General features: G+C 34.2%; 2 protein-coding genes across 2 annotated transcripts; both read left to right on the top strand.

The window, feature by feature from the left end:
- The first annotated feature begins 3,202 nt into the window (after positions 1–3,202).
- Positions 3,203–7,057, top strand: LOC111392325 (IRK-interacting protein-like). Its single transcript, XM_023017643.1, has 4 exons — positions 3,203–3,677; positions 4,497–5,382; positions 6,698–6,754; positions 6,864–7,057. The coding sequence occupies exons 1-4, from the start codon at positions 3,453–3,455 to the stop codon at positions 7,055–7,057; spliced, it is 1,362 nt and encodes a 453-aa protein (XP_022873411.1). The 5' UTR covers positions 3,203–3,452.
- Positions 7,058–7,681: 624 nt separating this feature from the next.
- Positions 7,682–13,858, top strand: LOC111393282 (UPF0061 protein azo1574-like). Its single transcript, XM_023018742.1, has 8 exons — positions 7,682–8,063; positions 9,228–9,337; positions 9,451–9,507; positions 9,597–9,896; positions 10,468–10,709; positions 11,178–11,484; positions 11,567–11,840; positions 13,352–13,858. Exons 1-8 carry the CDS (start codon positions 7,704–7,706, stop codon positions 13,604–13,606), a joined length of 1,905 nt encoding a protein of 634 aa, XP_022874510.1. The 5' UTR covers positions 7,682–7,703; the 3' UTR covers positions 13,607–13,858.
- Positions 13,859–17,414: the final 3,556 nt, after the last annotated feature.

The following is a 17,414-nucleotide window of genomic DNA, read 5'->3' on the forward strand; positions in this document are numbered from 1 at the left end:
CCCCCCTCCCAAAAAAAAAATAAATAAATAAATAAAATAAAATAGACATAAACCCAAAAAAAATAGGAATCTGCTTTTATAAGATGAAAACAATCAAGACAAGACAAATGCCAAGCAAAATCCGAGGAAGCCACCACGAATGTACGTAAGAATACACCACTTTCTTTCTACCTTTTTCTTTTCAAAACTTTGCATCAAATTGCACTTTATTTTTTTATTTTTATTTTATTTTATTTTTTACAAAAGGTACATCAAGTTTCCATGGAAAGTGCATGTCATGGGGTTGCAAATCAAGAGCTTAGTTGTATTTTCACACTGTTTGCATATAAATGGACAAACAAAGAGACAAACAAGACAACTTTTCTTGTTGCTTAACCTATAAAATAATTGAGAGGATTGGAAGAAGTCCCCTTCTTTTGTTCTTTTCTATTAGGATTTGACAAGACATATATGTCTTCGTAGAATACGAGAATTTAAACAATTACCTAGAATCAAATTAATTTACTATTCATTTATACATTTCGTCGAATATTTTTTTCATTCCCACATTTCGTAAAATTCACAATTATTATTCATTTATTATCCACACATTTCGTGAAGACTCATAACTTATAATCACTTAAATATTAAATTTATCACTTACCAATCATGCACTAAACACTGTTCTTCATGTTTTACTTAGTCTCTCTGTTATCCCTATCTCACTTATAAGATTCATTTCTTTATTATTACCTCTCGCAAGTGTTTGGATCGTCACTCAATCTTAATGTTTATCCTCTCAGACCAACTACTAATCATTCTCTTCGTAAGTTATGACTTCAAAAATTAACTAATAAGATTTGAGCAATTTCTTTATTTTGCTCCTCGCCTCGTTCACAATCTCAACAAGATGTGTTAATATTGATTTACATCTCACTTTTCTAACACCTTCATAGAATTTTTATGGTTATAACCGATTTGATACAAATTAAAAATCATATTACAGTTGGAAAAAAGTTCGAGCTTTATTGAAAAAGTTTTCAAAAGTAAAGATAACTTAGTTGTAAATGTGAACAAATAATAGTTAGTAGCCAGATTCCTTCTAGATAGTAGCTATGTTATTAAGAGCAATTATTTAGCAAGTACTCCTAAATTATGTTCATCCTTAATTGTTTACTTTTTTATAATAATAACATACCCATTGAAGAAACTTGTAATCAAATTATTCTCAATAATGAGGCAGGTAAAAAGCCTATGAAATTATGTCAATTCCAATGAAGGATATAAACAAGATAAGGAAAAGGTCTTACAAATGAGAGTTGATTTAGGATAAAATCAAGATATTAAGATTAAATTTTCTCTTGTTATATGATAGACACTTAAATTATTTGCTTGTCAGAATTTCATTGACACGATTAAGGTACCTTTTTTTTCATGACAATCTAACTTTTATGTATATATATCACGATTTTCTAAGTTCTTGATATTGATTTAGTATCAATATCAAGAATATTCACGCTCGTCGAACTTTTTTAACTATAAAATAGAGGGAACTATTGAGGAGATAAACATGAAAAGTGGTAACTACTTTTTTGCATGTGGAGGTTTGACAAAATTGCTTGCTTTTGGGAGGGTGGTTGATTAAAAAAATTTAAATTCTATTAAGATATTGAGTTTTGACAATGGAGTAGTTATGGGGTCATCGGGGTGGCACCATAACTTTTGATTTAAACACTAAACATTCCATAATCCTAACTGGAATTCCATTTCATGTATGTACAAATATTTAAATGGATTATAGATCCCATTATCAATGTATAATGGACCAAATTATAAATTATTTAACTATCCCTACACAATATCTTATTATCCTCCAAATGTAGTACATTATATTGACATTAGTGACATTTTTTTCCTTCTTCCATCTAATTTTACTAGATCTTTTGTTAAATATAAAGACGATTGTTATCAAGTAATAATACTTTCTTCTTCTTTTCAATCCAATATTCACATTCAAAGGAGCCATTGTGCGATCGTTATTGAGAAATCATGACAATTTTCTTGTTTTCATCGAACATTTCCAAAACGATCCAACAAAATATTCGTTTAGAATTATATTTTTGTATTGTCATTCTACTACAATTAATTCGATCTAACTGTTAACTAATTTTTATTTTTATTTTGGCCACAATGGCCTCATATGGTCCCCCACCCCACCCATATCATTTGGCACCTTATATGGTTCACTTGACGAGCCAGAAAAGAGAAGAAAATGAAAGTTCAGAAGGAGATTTGATATTTTTTGTCCCTCATATCACCCCCATCAAACCAACTCACCTTTTGGACAGCTCGATATGTTTTTTCATGGTCCAAATTGTCCGTCGATATAGTTTTTTAATAACACCTATCTCATATTCATATGAGACTCTAACTCAGGTCATTGACCGTTACAACTTTGCTCTTATCATTTAAGCTTAGACTCTCTCTTCTTTGATATACATAGTTTAATTTTCACTTTAATAATTTTTAGAGGTACTAATAATTAAAACTTAATAAAAGATGACTTTTGTGTAATGAATTAGTAAGGACATAGTGGCTTAGATTATGGCACTACTTCCCTTTAGTTGTAAGATCAAGTAGACGTACAATTATCATCACAAGTGACTGGTCCCCCTGTAAAATTAAAATCAAATTTCTTCCATACTTTTCACAAGTGCATGCTCACAATTATTTACAATTTATTATTCTTCCCCAAACTACATTTAATAAATACTGCACACTTATTCATCACTCATTTTTATTAATTTATAATTTAAATCGATTATGAACAACTCCCGAACGTGCTCAACATCTCGAGTTCAAATAAAGAAAGAGCACTATCGCAGATGTCACATCTTTGACATAAATTCTCGATGACATTTTGTCGGGAACCCGGCTTACCCCTAATCATAACCTTCATTAGTGGATGTAACAACGTACTTAACCGAGTCTCAAAAATGAATTCATGTAACCAACTCCACGATCTATAAAAACTTATACAATTCCACATTTGTTAATAAAATTAAAGAAAACATGGATGATTTTGGTAATTCACTATTTGCCCATGGCCTAAACATAGACTTCACATTAGGACCCCCGCCCCGCCCACCCCTATCTGGTTCACATGCACTCATTCGATTTATTCTTCAAGAACCAAGACAAAAGCTCATTTGGTTTATATTAGAGACATCTCTCTCTCTCTCTCTCTCTCTCCAATTCTTGGCTCCTTAGAATTCATCACTGGATATGATATGATGTAATTTACATTTTTCTGAACAAAAGCAAATCCAACCGTTGAATTGCCACGGCCTCATCCTCTTTGTTTTCTTCTTCCCAGCGAATAAATTCTCAGATATAAACACATTTCTTTACACAGCGCCTTCTTTGTGGGCTGCATATATTTATCTTTTTCTCCGTTTTTCCCTGTGTATTTCATGGCTTCTAGACAAATCTTTAATGCAAACGAAAATGGGAATGAAATTAACAGGCTAGATATTCAGACGGCCATTGCTAAAGCAGTGGAGCTCAGATCACTTCATGCTGCTCTTTTACAGGGAAAAAATAGCCCTAAAAATTTAAGGTTCCCTTCTGCTTCTCCTGTTTCTCATTCTCACGATGCTTCCCAGTTTTCTGCTCAAGATTATCCAGTTTTTACTCCGGTAAGTTTTTCATTTTCACCATTTTCTCTGTGTTGATAAGTGATTTTTGTGCTTTAAATCCACACTGTTGTGGTTCAAGATAATATGTTCCTTCTGTACACGAGATTGGAACTTGGGAATCTATTTTTCTCTCCCAAAACATGGTTGGGTGTGCTTAAAAGTTAATTTTTTTTTTTAATAGACAAAGCTTAATTTACTTATAAGAAAAGTAACTTTTGACCAAGACCGAACATGAGTGTCAGCTTTTACATGAGTTAACATTGTATCGTAGCACGCAAAAGTCCAGAGTTGTTAAGTACTTGATTAAAGTCGATGAATGTGTCTCCTCTCTTAGAGGTGTCTATATGCTTAGACGAAGTGGTTAAACATAACAAGAAAGAAATCATCGAAATTACATTGTTTGTCTATGGATTCACTGTTTTTTGAAGCTAAATGTTGATGGGGATCATGAAATTATAAGTACAGAACAAAAAATTTCTCATTTCAACAATATTCAATTTTTAATAAGCATGGCCTAATCTTTTACGTTTAAAGATAATCTTTAGCATCACTTTTGTTGTATCAGATGAACATAGTTTGGCTTAATGGAACAGAAAAACTTTTCAACTCTATTCATTCTCATAATTTTCCTTAATAGTTACTGTAATAAATTTATTCAACTCTGACTTCTTTAAATCCTTTATAGTTCAGACTGCCTTAATCTTCAGTTACCACTCTCTAGATCTGTGTTCTTGCATATTTTTGCCCTTTTACTATGTTCAAATAGTTTGATAATCTTCAATATAACGTGTTCTTATCGACAATTTGAAATGTTAACAGAGTTATGACGATGAACCATTACCGGGGTATCAACAAGATATGTTCGAGAATCGAAATTATGCTGAAATTTGGAGAGATTACGCATTCAGAGGGGGAAATGTCGATGAAGCCATATTATCTGATTGTAGAACAACAAATGCATCTTCAAGAAAAGGATTTCCCTCTGAATTTGTACACTTGGAACAAAATATATGTGCAGCCGAAGATCAATATTCTGTCACGGGTTCTTGCATTCATAACGTTGGCGCGCTTAGATTATCCCCAAGACCCAATTACTGCAAGTCGAGGCGAAACAGTTTGGGAGACCTTAGATCAGTATCATCTTGCAACAGATGTATGCCTGCCACAATTAGTACTGAGACAGATGGTTCGACTAAAAACGGGAAGAAGTCTAATATCGTCGTACCATTGACAGATTCACACGCCTCCGTTCATTCCCAGCCGAAAAACAAAGGGCTTAATTTGTCATGGTTGTTTTCTAGGATGAAGAAGAAGAACAAGAATGGACATTCACCAAATCGAATGCAATCCGAGAATGCTTCCCAAAATTTCCAGGACTTGGGGATGGTATCGGCTGAGACATTGAAGAAAGAGTTAATGGAAGCTAATGAGAGTCGAGATGCAGCCTTAATAGAAGCCGCAGCAATGAAGTCATCACTGGAACAGCTAAGCCAGAAACTAGAGTATTTGGAAACTTATTGTGAAGAACTGAAGGAGGCATTAAGACGGGCAGTCGAAACTAGAAACTCTCAACCTGCTGAAAAACTTTCGAATCTTCCACAAAAAGGGAAATCATTTGATGGTAATGCAGAAAATTCGATGCCTGTAAGTGAGGAAGGTATGGTCGAGGGCTTTTTACAGATAATTCATTTCTCTGAAATGATCTGTACATACCATTTCAAAGAGTTCAGCTAATCGAAATATGTTAATATTTATTTATGTTTCGTTAATTTAAAGATCTTACAAGGAGAATTCTTTGGTCAACTCAGGGGATAACAATTTAGGAGGAAGAAGAAAATCAACTTTCCAAAACACAAAATATAATACGTCTAAAAAATTTAAATCAATAATTAAGCAAAACCAGTAAATAATCAAACGTTTACTTCTTAAATCACGCCTTTGATCCTATTGCTAATGTTGTGATTCACCGAATAAATTAAACTGTTTTTATTTTTAATACAGTCTAAGAAGCCCAAAAGGAATTCGAACGCAATATGTATTAAGAATATACCCCTTGCAGAAAATAATTATACAATATAAGTTTTTCTTTTTTTATTCCATTCCACTTTCTTAGATTCTGTATTAACGTTTCTTTTATATATATGTGTGTGTATTAAGAATATACCTCTTGCAAAAAATAATTATACAATATAAATTTTTCTTTTTATTCCATTCCACTTTCTCAGATTCTGTATTAACGTTTTTTTTTTTTTTTTTTTTTTTTTTTTTTTTTTTTTTTTTTTTTGTTTTCCAGTAGGGTTTAATCCTCGATTATATTTAGCCATGAACTAAATAGAGTGATAAAAAATGATTCATGTAGTCGACTCTGAATTTATTAGCAAATAAGAATTTATTGTTTCTCGTAGTTTTCATAGGGGTTGAATTAACTTGTAATATCTACTTAGTGCTGATTATGCTTGGATGAGTTTCCTCGCCCAACTGAATTTTGAGTAAATAAAACTATATTTTTATTTTGCTAAAAATTCCTCAGCATCTTCACCTCCACTGGACAAGGTCGAGTGCAATATTATAACAAACTTTAACTAAAAATATTACTCAACTCTTTGAACCTTTCTCAATAGGGCATATTGTCATTGCCACCAATTTTGAATAACCAATTTTACTCGACCTACACTTCATTTTTCACTTCAAACCCACTGAATAATCGAAGTGTTAGAAAAATGAAGTGTGTTTGCTAGTGAAACTCGAAAAACCTCTTCCTCAGGCTCATCCTCCACAATTAAATTTGTCGAAATCCCTTTTAACAGCACATAACATGAAATCCCTCCTGAGGCCGAAAAATTCGGACTCAGTTCCTTACAACCTTCTACTCTCTGAGTTTCAAAATTCCATTCAAGAAGTTGCTATTTGATATTACACAAGAACAAGGTGTGAAGCCAGTTTGTCTACTAGCAGACTTTTTATTTGGATGGACAGCTAATGTAGCCTATGAATCTGGAATTTTTTTATTCAATTTTCAGTGCTACAGGTGATTTGGTGGCTGAATTTACCTCACAAGAACATTGATGCCGTCTTTGGTAAGTCGGAATCAACAATAGACAGTATTATCGAAGAAAGAAACATAAATCTTGTTCTTTATATTGTCCAGACATTTATAATATGGTGTGTGCTGAATTTCTGCTGAAGCTGGGAAACATCATGTTATTCAATTGTCCAAAGCTATGTTAATGGCAGGGGATAATGATCCTTTTACAGAATACCACTGGAGCAATCTTCCAACTTGGGCAAATTCTGGTGCTCTTCTTCTCAAGACAGTCGAAGAACTCGACAAACTTGTATTGATGTATTTTAGTCGTAATCATGCGTTTCAGATTATATGATTAGACCAGTATTATTAACAGAAAATGTTAGATCATCAAGAGCTGGTAAAGAAGCAACAATTAGTCACGATAAAGGTATCAAATGGCTCCATAAAAGGAAGAAAATTCTGCATTACACACGTACTTTGGCTCACAGAAAACAATCTCAGCTTCACATAAGATGCAATTAGTAAAGGCGCAGTGTAAAGGTTCGATTTCTGAAACATGGATTGGAATTCTTTGTGGGCACCAGAGTAGATACCGCTCTTGTTCCCTGACCTGTTGGAACACATTCCGCTATTAACCTCTCTCACGATGCTCCAGAAGTGAAACGATGGGGGACCTTAAGGTTGAAGTTCAACCTTTTAAGATGCAATTAGTAAAAGCCCTCAAATCTTGATGCTAGTGGAAGAAATTTCACATGGATTGTTATGCCACCATTTGAATTTGATATAAATGCGAATTCGTAGCAGACCAACTTTTCTAGTATACCCTACAAAATAAAATCAACATGTATGTGAAAATCATTTTAAAACAAAACAATTTAATTGCAAAATAAATATTTTCTAATATTAATAATCACAATCATAGGAGAGACAAGTGTACATAGATATCGTTATAGATGCGTATATAAACATGAGAGTCAAAAGTGGTAGTTAAAATCGAAATGCTTTCCCACATTTCGGCTTCTATTTCGCTTTCTTATTCTTCTCTGGCGGCCACCGCTTCCCCCACCGCCCTACGCCGCCTCCGCCCTTCTCTTTCCAAATCTCTTAGGCCAGAACTCCGTTCCTACCCCTTCAAATTACTGAAACGCTACTCCATATTTTCAATGGAAACCAACCCTTCAACAACTGCCTCTGTCTCCAGCGATTCCATTTCAGATGATAAGGAAAATAAAACATTAGAACATAATAGTGTCAAAAATAGTAATAGAGTGAAATTGAAGCTGGAAGAATTGAGGTGGGACAACTCCTTTGTTCGGGAACTTCCTGGTGACCCAAGAACAGATTTAATTCCCCGACAGGTTCGTTATTTATTTAATTTTATTTATTCAATAGTTTCTGGATTTATCTATTCCTTTTGAATTTTTAGGTGGTGATATTTTAATTTTATCTGTGCTTCTTCGGCTATTTTTATAAAGAATTTTGTAGGAATTGTCGCAGCTAAGTCTGATACCCCAGATTTTTTATTTTTTGGTTCACTCAGATTTGGAACAATTGAGCAATGAGGTCAATTAATACTTCGGGGGTAATTATTTTCAATATACATGTAAATAGCTTTTGTTAGGATTTCTTTTGCAATAATGAAAACACGAACTTTAAATTCCAAGGGACAATAATGGGTCACGTTCCTTAAAGACTGTTTGTCACTCACCAATAGTGAATGCACAAGGGATATTAAATATTCCTCCACGATGCAATGCTTTGAATGTTGATGGTGATTAGTGCACTTAATGTAAGAAACCCAAACTCGATAAACTTATACAAGAGGCTTTATACCCCTTTTTCTTGAAGTATAACAGCATATAAAGTTTGATTTTGAAATGAAAAATGAAATAGAAAGGAAGAATGCAAGAAAGCATTGAAGAAGGTAGAGAATAATCTGGAATTCTATCAATTTTTCACCCCTCAAATCAAAGAAAATTTGGTTCTACATGTAGATTCATATCACACCCTTTCAAATAGGTTACAACCATTCATAGGTGTCTTTTAAATTCGAAATATATCAATTAAAACTAAAAAGATTCGAATTTTAACAGCCAAAGATAAGTTGGGTACGAAAAGGCATCATTGGTGTCACTTGGCAGCACTGGTGCGCTAGCAGTCAGTGGTTTGCTGGCCAAGCACGCTAGCACAGGCATTATAGCTGCTCCAACCAGGTGGAGCAGGGCCAGATTTTTGGCTAACTCCTTCGTCTCTCATTTTTGTTCTGTCTGGATCCAAATGCTTTTTCACTCATCTTTCCTTTGTTGATTTAATCTTCAATGTGAAAACTTCATTCTCTTAAAAATCTCTCCAACAATAGCTTGACTTGATGATGTTTGTAATGCCTTTAGATTTTTTTAACTATGTATGCTTTTTTATTTTTCGTATTCTAAATAAGATGTGTAGGAATTCAATTTTGTGTATTTACTCGTGATTAGTTTCACCTCGATTTACCTAGTTAATGACAATGCCATTTTGTGCAGGTGTTGCATGCTTGCTATTCTAAAGTGTCTCCATCTGTTGAGGTGGAGAACCCTCAGCTTGTTGCATGGTCTGATTCAGTTGCTGAGTTGCTCGATTTGAATCATAAAGAGTGAGTTGCTTCAGTTACCTGCATATATGTCTTTGACTTTATTCAATATCTTTCTGCTTTCGCATGTGTTTCATAAACCTTTCCACTCATGCCTAATTGGTTCAGTATTTCAGATTCACTAGGCCTGATTTTCCTCTCATATTCTCTGGAGCATCACCATTGGTTGGAGGGTAAGCATCATTTCTTTAGCGTTTTAGATTATTTCTCTTAATCTTTTCAAATGAAACTTTATTTACTCTATATGATGTAACTTCTGTAGGATGCCTTATGCTCAGTGTTATGGAGGACATCAGTTTGGTATGTGGGCTGGTCAATTGGGTGATGGTCGTGCTATCACTCTTGGAGAGGTTCTGAATTCAAAGTTGGAGAGGTGGGAATTGCAGCTTAAAGGTTCTGGGAAGACCCCCTACAGCAGGTTTGCTGATGGTCTAGCAGTCTTGCGCAGTAGTATTAGGGAATTTCTCTGCAGTGAGGCAATGCATTATCTAGGAATCCCGACAACGCGTGCGCTTTGTCTTGTGACAACTGGGAAATATGTCACTCGAGACATGTTTTACGAGTATGTTCTTGTATTCTATTTGTTTATATACTCCAGTTTGATACTTTATCTTCTGCTTCAGCTTTGGTTATTCCTTAACTTAGATAAGATGTTGTCAAGGTGTTGAATGGAACAAGTTTCCATTTATGAACAATGAACTTCTTATTCTACAATGCGAAGCATTTAGGGGCCGTTTGAGCCACATTATTTTTAGATTATAATGAGATGAATAATGTTTTTTTCAAAAATGAGTGGTTGAAAATTTTTTGATTTACGTGTAATATTATTTTATTGAAGATTGTGTGGTTAAAAGTAGGAGAGAGAAAAAATTAATTTAATATAATGAGAAATAATGGGGCTCAAACAGGGGCTTATCCTCTCGGACATATCTTTACATTTTGACATTTATCTTGCTTGAAGCCTAAATAATACAACCGTGAATGGCAAAATCTAGACTGATAACATGTTCTGGACTCTGGATTCATCATGGCAAAGTGACTTGAGTACTGCATGGTGTAGTAATATAATCTCTCAAAGTAACTTGAGTACTACATGTTATGACACTGATAAGTTTGGGCTTATTCACATGCAGTGGCAATCCAAAGGACGAGCCGGGTGCTATTGTTTGCAGAGTTTCTCAATCCTTTCTACGCTTTGGTTCGTATCAAATACATGCATCTAGAGAGGATCTTGACCTTGTTCGTACTTTGGCAGACTACACCATTCGGCATCACTTCCCCCATTTAGAGAAGCTGAGAAAAAGCGATAGTGTTTCTTTCAGCACTGGTGAAGGAGATGATTCAGTTGTGGATTTAACTTCAAACAAGTATGCAGGTAATTGTAATTTTGAAGAATAAAATGTCATTAAGAAAAATAATCTCATTCTTTTAGGTGAAAAGTCCGGTGGATGGCCATTAATTTTTTTTCACTATTATTATTCCTTCTCCCTGTCAATTTGTGAATCCCAAACATTCTTTTTAGTATTTGCTTTACATGGTTGGGGGCATTTGTTGAGGTCATGGACCTATTTAACCATTTTTGTTTCAGTAAGAAAACAAAATTAAGATGAAATGATGGGGAAGTTTTAGATCCATGTCCGAGGATGTGGTTATTACATTTTGTTATCTTATCTTTCTTTTCATTTGTCTTGACTAAAGACAACGGCTGCAATTTAAATCCAAAGGACAACCTGTTCGTATGTCTCATTGGCTGAACATTTTGCCATTGTCTGTTTTATGTTCATTTAGACAATTTACCACATCGATTTGTCTGATAATGTCTCGGAAATTATTGAAATATCAGCTTGGGCTGTAGAAGTTGCTGAATGCACGGCTTCCCTGGTTGCAAGTTGGCAGGGAGTTGGTTTTACACATGGAGTGCTGAACACTGATAACATGAGTGTGTTGGGACTTACGATTGATTATGGTCCTTTTGGATTCCTGGACGCATTTGATCCCCGTTATACCCCAAATACTACAGATCTTCCTGGGCGACGGTACAGTTTTGCAAATCAACCTGATATTGGCTTATGGAATATTGCACATTTTGCCACAACTCTTTCGACGGCTCAGTTGATAAATGATAACGAAGCAAACTATGCCATGGAGAGGTATTTTTAATGACTTAACTTGTTTAATGATTTTCTTTTGGAATTGAATTTTTATTGATTTTCTATTTCTTCCACTGGCTAGATATGGGACCAAATTTATGGACGAATATCAGGCCATAATGACCAAAAAACTTGGTTTGCCTAAGTACAACAAGCAGTTGATTAGCGAACTTCTTAAAAACATGGCTATTGATAAAGTTGACTACACAAATTTCTTTCGGTCGCTTTCAAATATCAAAGCTGATTCTACCATTCCAGAAGATGAACTGCTGATTCCATTGAAGGCTGTTCTGCTGGATATTGGTAAGGAACGCAAAGATGCATGGACCAGCTGGTTGAAATCCTACTTACAGGAGGTGATACGACACATTATATTTCATTTTTATTTTCTAATTTATATTGGGGTTACTGAATTATTTAGAGGAACACATTTTTTAGTAGTTAATATACGCCCTTCTAAAATAAAACAGATGGCCACACATATAAAAACATGCACACAGAAATTCGCAAGGCATGCATCCTCTGCTTTCAGGTTTATATTCCAAATTCAGACAATCTTGACGAGTCGAAGTGTTCATTTATTTATTTGTTTTTGTGGGGGGCATCGGTACTGCTATCTTTTAAACATTGATAAGAATGCACAGTTGGTCGGTAGGATTGGGACCACTTGCTGCTTAAAATATTTCTTTGGTTATTGATATTATATAATCGAAAAATGTGTGCATGAGGAGATACTGTGACTTCTTAATCAATTTGGATACCACTATAACGTTTTTCTGGCACACGCCCTTGGTGTAAAAGCCTCTGGAAATTTTAGGTCCTGTTTGGTTTGCATTTCGATTTTAAGTTTTGAATTTATTTTTAGTTTTGTGTTTTAAATTGCAGGAAACACATTTGTTTTGCTACTCTGAAAAACTGTTTCTCAAAATAGAAAATTGGAAATACGTTTGGTTTGAAATTTTTAGAAATTGTTATATGACATTTTATTCAAAGAATTTTGATTATTCTTTAAAATCATCAAGTAATATGTACATTTTAACATTAATAAATCTTACTGTACTGCTTCAATAATAAAATACAAATAAATTGACTCAGCAAAAAATAGGACATAAAAAAGTAAAAAATAATGACATGATCTGAGAATAATAGAACCCAATTTCATGCCATGCCACCACCTTTTGGGTACTATGATTGTCTCCGTCTTTGTAACTTTTAATTTGTGCTTTGAAATTGAATCTATTGTATTGGTTCTGCAATTTTGAGTTTCTTTGGTGTTGCAATTTGGGGCTTTACATTAGCGGTGGTGAAAAATCCACGAAGGTGGCGGCGGCATGGAAGGGGGTTGGTCAAACGGGGGGTGTGGAGAAGAATGTGACTTCGTTTTTTTTCAATTTATTTTTATTTTTATTTTTATTTTTTAAATTTTGCCGTCGGGTGGGTTTGATTTGTCATTGGGAGGATTTATTAGATTACTTTATTTCTCGTGTTCGAGTGGTGAAAAATATGTTCTGAGTTTTGGTTATAAATTTAATCTTGTTTTTGAAAATGCATTTTCATAAATGTCTATCAAAGTAGTGTTAGGTGTTTTACAAAATTGAAAACAACAAACTAAACGTCCCCTTAGTTTTTAGAACCTATGTGGTTACAATGCTTACTTTGACGGAATAAATGTTTCTTCTTTGTGAACTGTTGAACATCAAAATTCCTATAGAAAATGATTTGAGTAGATTGTTCAGTAAAACCAAGTGCAAACATGACACTTTATGGACACCATTTTTAGACCAAGCTTTTTCCCGCATCTTGAAATTTTCTAACTTGTTTATTTATGCTGATTTTGTTTTTTTTTTTGTTTTTTCTCCATCTGCAGCTTTCTGCTAGTGGCACTTCAGACGAGGACAGGAAGGTCTCAATGGACTCTGTAAATCCCAAGTACATTCTTCGAAATTATCTCTGTCAAAGTGCCATTGATGCAGCAGAATCTGGTAATTTTGAAGAGGTTCGCCTGCTTCTGAAAGTCATGAGTCGTCCATACGATGATCAACCCGAAATGGAAAAATATGCACGCTTGCCACCCGCTTGGGCTTATCGTCCAGGTGTTGGTATGCTTTCTTGTTCTTCTTGAGTTGTTCAATGTACAGAGTAAGGAAGTTCAGTAATTGGTAGATTCAGCCTTCAATTGGTTTAAATCTCTCTCCGCACCTATTTTTGGGCATATGGTTGTACAGTTGAATATGTAAACGTATGGAAATTTACTCTTGAGAAATAGGTGATGAAAAAGTTTTTATGTAGTCGTCTTCAAATATCTTAGTTTATGTAGCCATTGGGATTGGAGTTTTTGTCAGAATTAGATAAATAAATTTCTGCTTTTGTTTCTTATGCATGTGTATTAATATTCTTCAATCAAAACTCATTATGTCCTTGAGTGCTTTATTAATAACAATAAAGGAGTAGCTACAGCTGGGAGGGGGCATGGATTCAACCTCCAGCAAATGAACAAAGCATAAACTAAACTCAGAGAGGATCAGAAATATAATGAAACATGAATAGAAATCAATGAAACTCATGGGGCGCACTTCTGGTCTAATCATGGTTGCGTGTCTTGTATGATATGTGTCCTGATCATAATTTAGCGTACTCAGGATTACGATAATAGCGAAAGGGATAGCATGTGGGTGGGGGAGCCCCCACTAGGAAATACGGGGTGTCTTGTCGCATCCTGTTGAATTTATAAGCATAATTGTACGCAAGTTGGGTAGCAGAACTCAATTTACTAGTAGATTTTGCAGGCTTGATTACTCAAGAAACATCTTTTTTTAAGCGTTTGTCGATTTTTAATATGTCTGTGTGTCGGGGATGGATTCTGCTTGTGCTATCCAAATTCTAACCAACTAGTGTAAGGATGTATCATTTGTTACCTTTTAAGTTTGCTCTAAGGCATGATTTTGTCTCTACAATTGTAACATGAGTGTTGTCAATTACTTGGAGGCACTTGAGCAGAAAAATTTGGTATGACTTTAGGGATGCAAATGAAATCAATGGTCTCATGACTGTTGATAATGTTTAGGGCGAAAAATTACTGAAAGCCTCGAGGTCTAGAAGATTGGTGTTGTCAATTACTTGGAGGCACTTAAGCTGCAAGAGAAACTAACAGACTGATAGAAAAATACACCAGATTACCAATAGCTTGGTTTCCTTACAATACTCTTGGGAAAAGGCGAAATGATCCCAATTTGTTGGTTCTCGAGTTTCAAATTTTTTTTTTTTTTTTTTTTTTTTCAATTAAAACCCAGTTTAAAACATTTTACAAAAACGTTTTTTGTGGAATGCATCTTTTCTTATGGAATGAAGGCATTTGATCTTGCCATGTGTCAACCCTACTTACTATTGGATTTGGCCGACCTTCCGGTGACTTCCATTTAAGGCTTTCTCCTAGGGTTAAACATATTCTACAGATCTGAATTTCTCTCTCTGACTGACTCTTGAGTTCTTCGTCTCTCCCTTTTTCACAACCAAAAAAAAAAAATAGTCTTTCAATCTTCTTTTTTGAGAATCTCTCGATGATAAACATTTCTTGAGTGATTTGTATGTTGAGAGGCATTCTAATTTGTTCTTGAGCGCACGGTTTGTAATGATTGTAAGGCTGATTTCTTGTAATCTTGAGTGATTATAGTCTGTGTGCACCGATTCGTACTCCTTGAACGCTTTGGTTCTGGTTTTCACTTTGTGGCTACTTACCATGATAGAAGCTCGAAGGATTTGGTTTTATTGCCTTAAGGCAATCGTTGAACGAATTTCATTTTATTCAGTTCTTGTTTTCTATTTCTGTTTACTTCATATTTGGGTTGTAAAATCGCTTAATCGTTTGAATTTCCTCTTAACAGCGGTATCAGAGCAATTAAACATGGTTCTTGGCTCTGATTACGGTAGATCTAAAACTTTTGACTCTTGTCCAATAATTTGTTTTTTATTTCTTGAAATCCTTATACAGGTATCTGGTGAGTTCGTTCTTATTTTACGTCCTACTATACAAGATACCTGTTTATACTTGAAGTCTCATTGCAAACATGGTTAAAACTCTAGATCTGAGACATTCTTGGTAATACCTTTATCCAAACACCATTCAAGTTGTCTGGAATCTAAAGGTTGCCTTGATCTAAGTCAGAGATCTAGAGACTAATCTTTTGCATGTCCTTTTTTGATTACTGAATCTTGAATATTTCAATAAATTGCACTTGTTCTAAGTGACATTGCATTCTTGTGACTTTATTAATTCAGGAATAAACTGTTAACAAAATTATTGTACCTTAGTGAATACTGAATACTACTTGTTCATTGTTTATATTTCCTTGAGACTGGTCACTTGTGTGTTGATTTCTCAATTATTATAAGTAGTATATATTTTCTGAAGTATCTGTGTGATCTACATACAGTGTTGATATTCAAATTTTTGATCATGACTTCTACAAAATTTGAATTGAATATTTTTAATGGTAAATGAGACTTTAGTCTTTGGCGTTAGAAAATGAGAGTAATTTTACTTCAACAAAAATGTGCTAAGACCATAGGTGAGTCATGACCAACTGATTTGGAAGGAAACAAGAGAACTGAACTTGATGAAATTACTTGGAGCTCTATTTTTTACACTTATTTGACAATGTACTTGGAGAGACTGCTGCTGAACTATCGAAAAAGTTAGAAGATACATACTTAAATAAAACTATCCCAAATAAAGGGTATCTTCTAAAACAATTCTTTGGTTTCAAATTAGATCCATCTCTTGATCTTGAGGCTAATATTGATATATTCAACAGACTATCCCGTGACCTAGCTAACTGTGATGAGAAACTCTCAAAAGATCAGTTGGCTCTAGTCTTGTTTAATTCAATTGGTGATAAATACAAAGATGTCAACAGTGCAATTGAATATGGAAGGGAAACCTTAACCATTGCCTTAAAAAATAAGGAATTAGAACATAAAGCTGTAAGGAAAGAATCTATCGGTGAGAAAAATCTGATGGTTAAATCCAAGTTTAATCGAAGAATATTAACCTCAATAAGAAAATAGGACATAAGGAAAAGGGAAATCCTAATGATAAAGTAAAAATGAAAGGTAAGAAATGCTTTCACTGTCAAGAAAAAGGTCAATTTATCAAAGATTGTCACAAGAGACTTAATGAGAAGAGAAACAAGCCTAAAATTGATGGTGGTGCAACATTGGCCTCTAATAATGAACCTAACATTGATGAAGTCTATGTCACTGTTAACTTTCCACCTTGTCAAGAATTGATTCTTGAATAAGGCTATACCTTTCACATGTGTCAAAATAGAGATTGGTTCACTGATTTTGAAAATGTAAACGGTGGCCAAGTTTTAATGGGAAATCATATGTCATGTCAAGTCAAGGGAATTGGAACTATCATGTTTGAGTGAATTCCCGCAAGCGTACGGGTTCGTTGACAAGTAATAATTGTGATGAGTAAAGTATCGTCCCATAGGGAATAAGGATTAATTCTAGGATATTTGATAAATTTGAATTCGTGTTTGTGACTAAAACTATCGAATGAGTAGTTAACGGATTTTTAAAACTAAAATTTATAAAAGTAATGGAGGTTGATTTAAAACTCGAATATGCGAATGTATTGGATTTCAGACGCCATTGAGTAACGCTTAGTTCTAATTCTCAACTAGTGTTAATTATCTCAATTTATGCAATTGCGACGATCGATAATTCCACAATTATTTATTATTCTTTTCCAAGATATAATAAACCTATGTTTACCACGAGACGATCCTATTCCTAGTTCGAATTCATATGGTAAACATGCATTGACATTTAGGATTATCATATAAGATCGCACACGCCACAAATATTATTTCTAATATTTATTGCCCGTGTGTCCCAATAATAGTGTTCTACCTATCGTGAGTTTT

This window comes from Olea europaea, chromosome 4, assembly GCF_002742605.1.
Source record: "Olea europaea var. sylvestris chromosome 4, O_europaea_v1, whole genome shotgun sequence".
Taxonomy (NCBI): domain Eukaryota; kingdom Viridiplantae; phylum Streptophyta; class Magnoliopsida; order Lamiales; family Oleaceae; genus Olea; species Olea europaea.

Bases quoted from the DNA above. Each gene is read 5' to 3' on its own strand.
- LOC111392325 (XM_023017643.1), top strand. From the start codon at position 3,453: ATGGCTTCTAGACAAATCTTTAATGCAAACGAAAATGGGAATGAAATT. The intron at 3,678-4,496 runs GTAAGTTTTTCA...AAATGTTAACAG, and splicing joins ATTATCCAGTTTTTACTCCG to AGTTATGACGATGAACCATT. The intron at 5,383-6,697 runs GTACATACCATT...TTCAATTTTCAG, and splicing joins TCATTTCTCTGAAATGATCT to TGCTACAGGTGATTTGGTGG.
- LOC111393282 (XM_023018742.1), top strand. From the start codon at position 7,704: ATGCTTTCCCACATTTCGGCTTCTATTTCGCTTTCTTATTCTTCTCTG. The intron at 11,485-11,566 runs GTATTTTTAATG...TCCACTGGCTAG, and splicing joins GCAAACTATGCCATGGAGAG to ATATGGGACCAAATTTATGG. The intron at 11,841-13,351 runs GTGATACGACAC...CTCCATCTGCAG, and splicing joins TGAAATCCTACTTACAGGAG to CTTTCTGCTAGTGGCACTTC.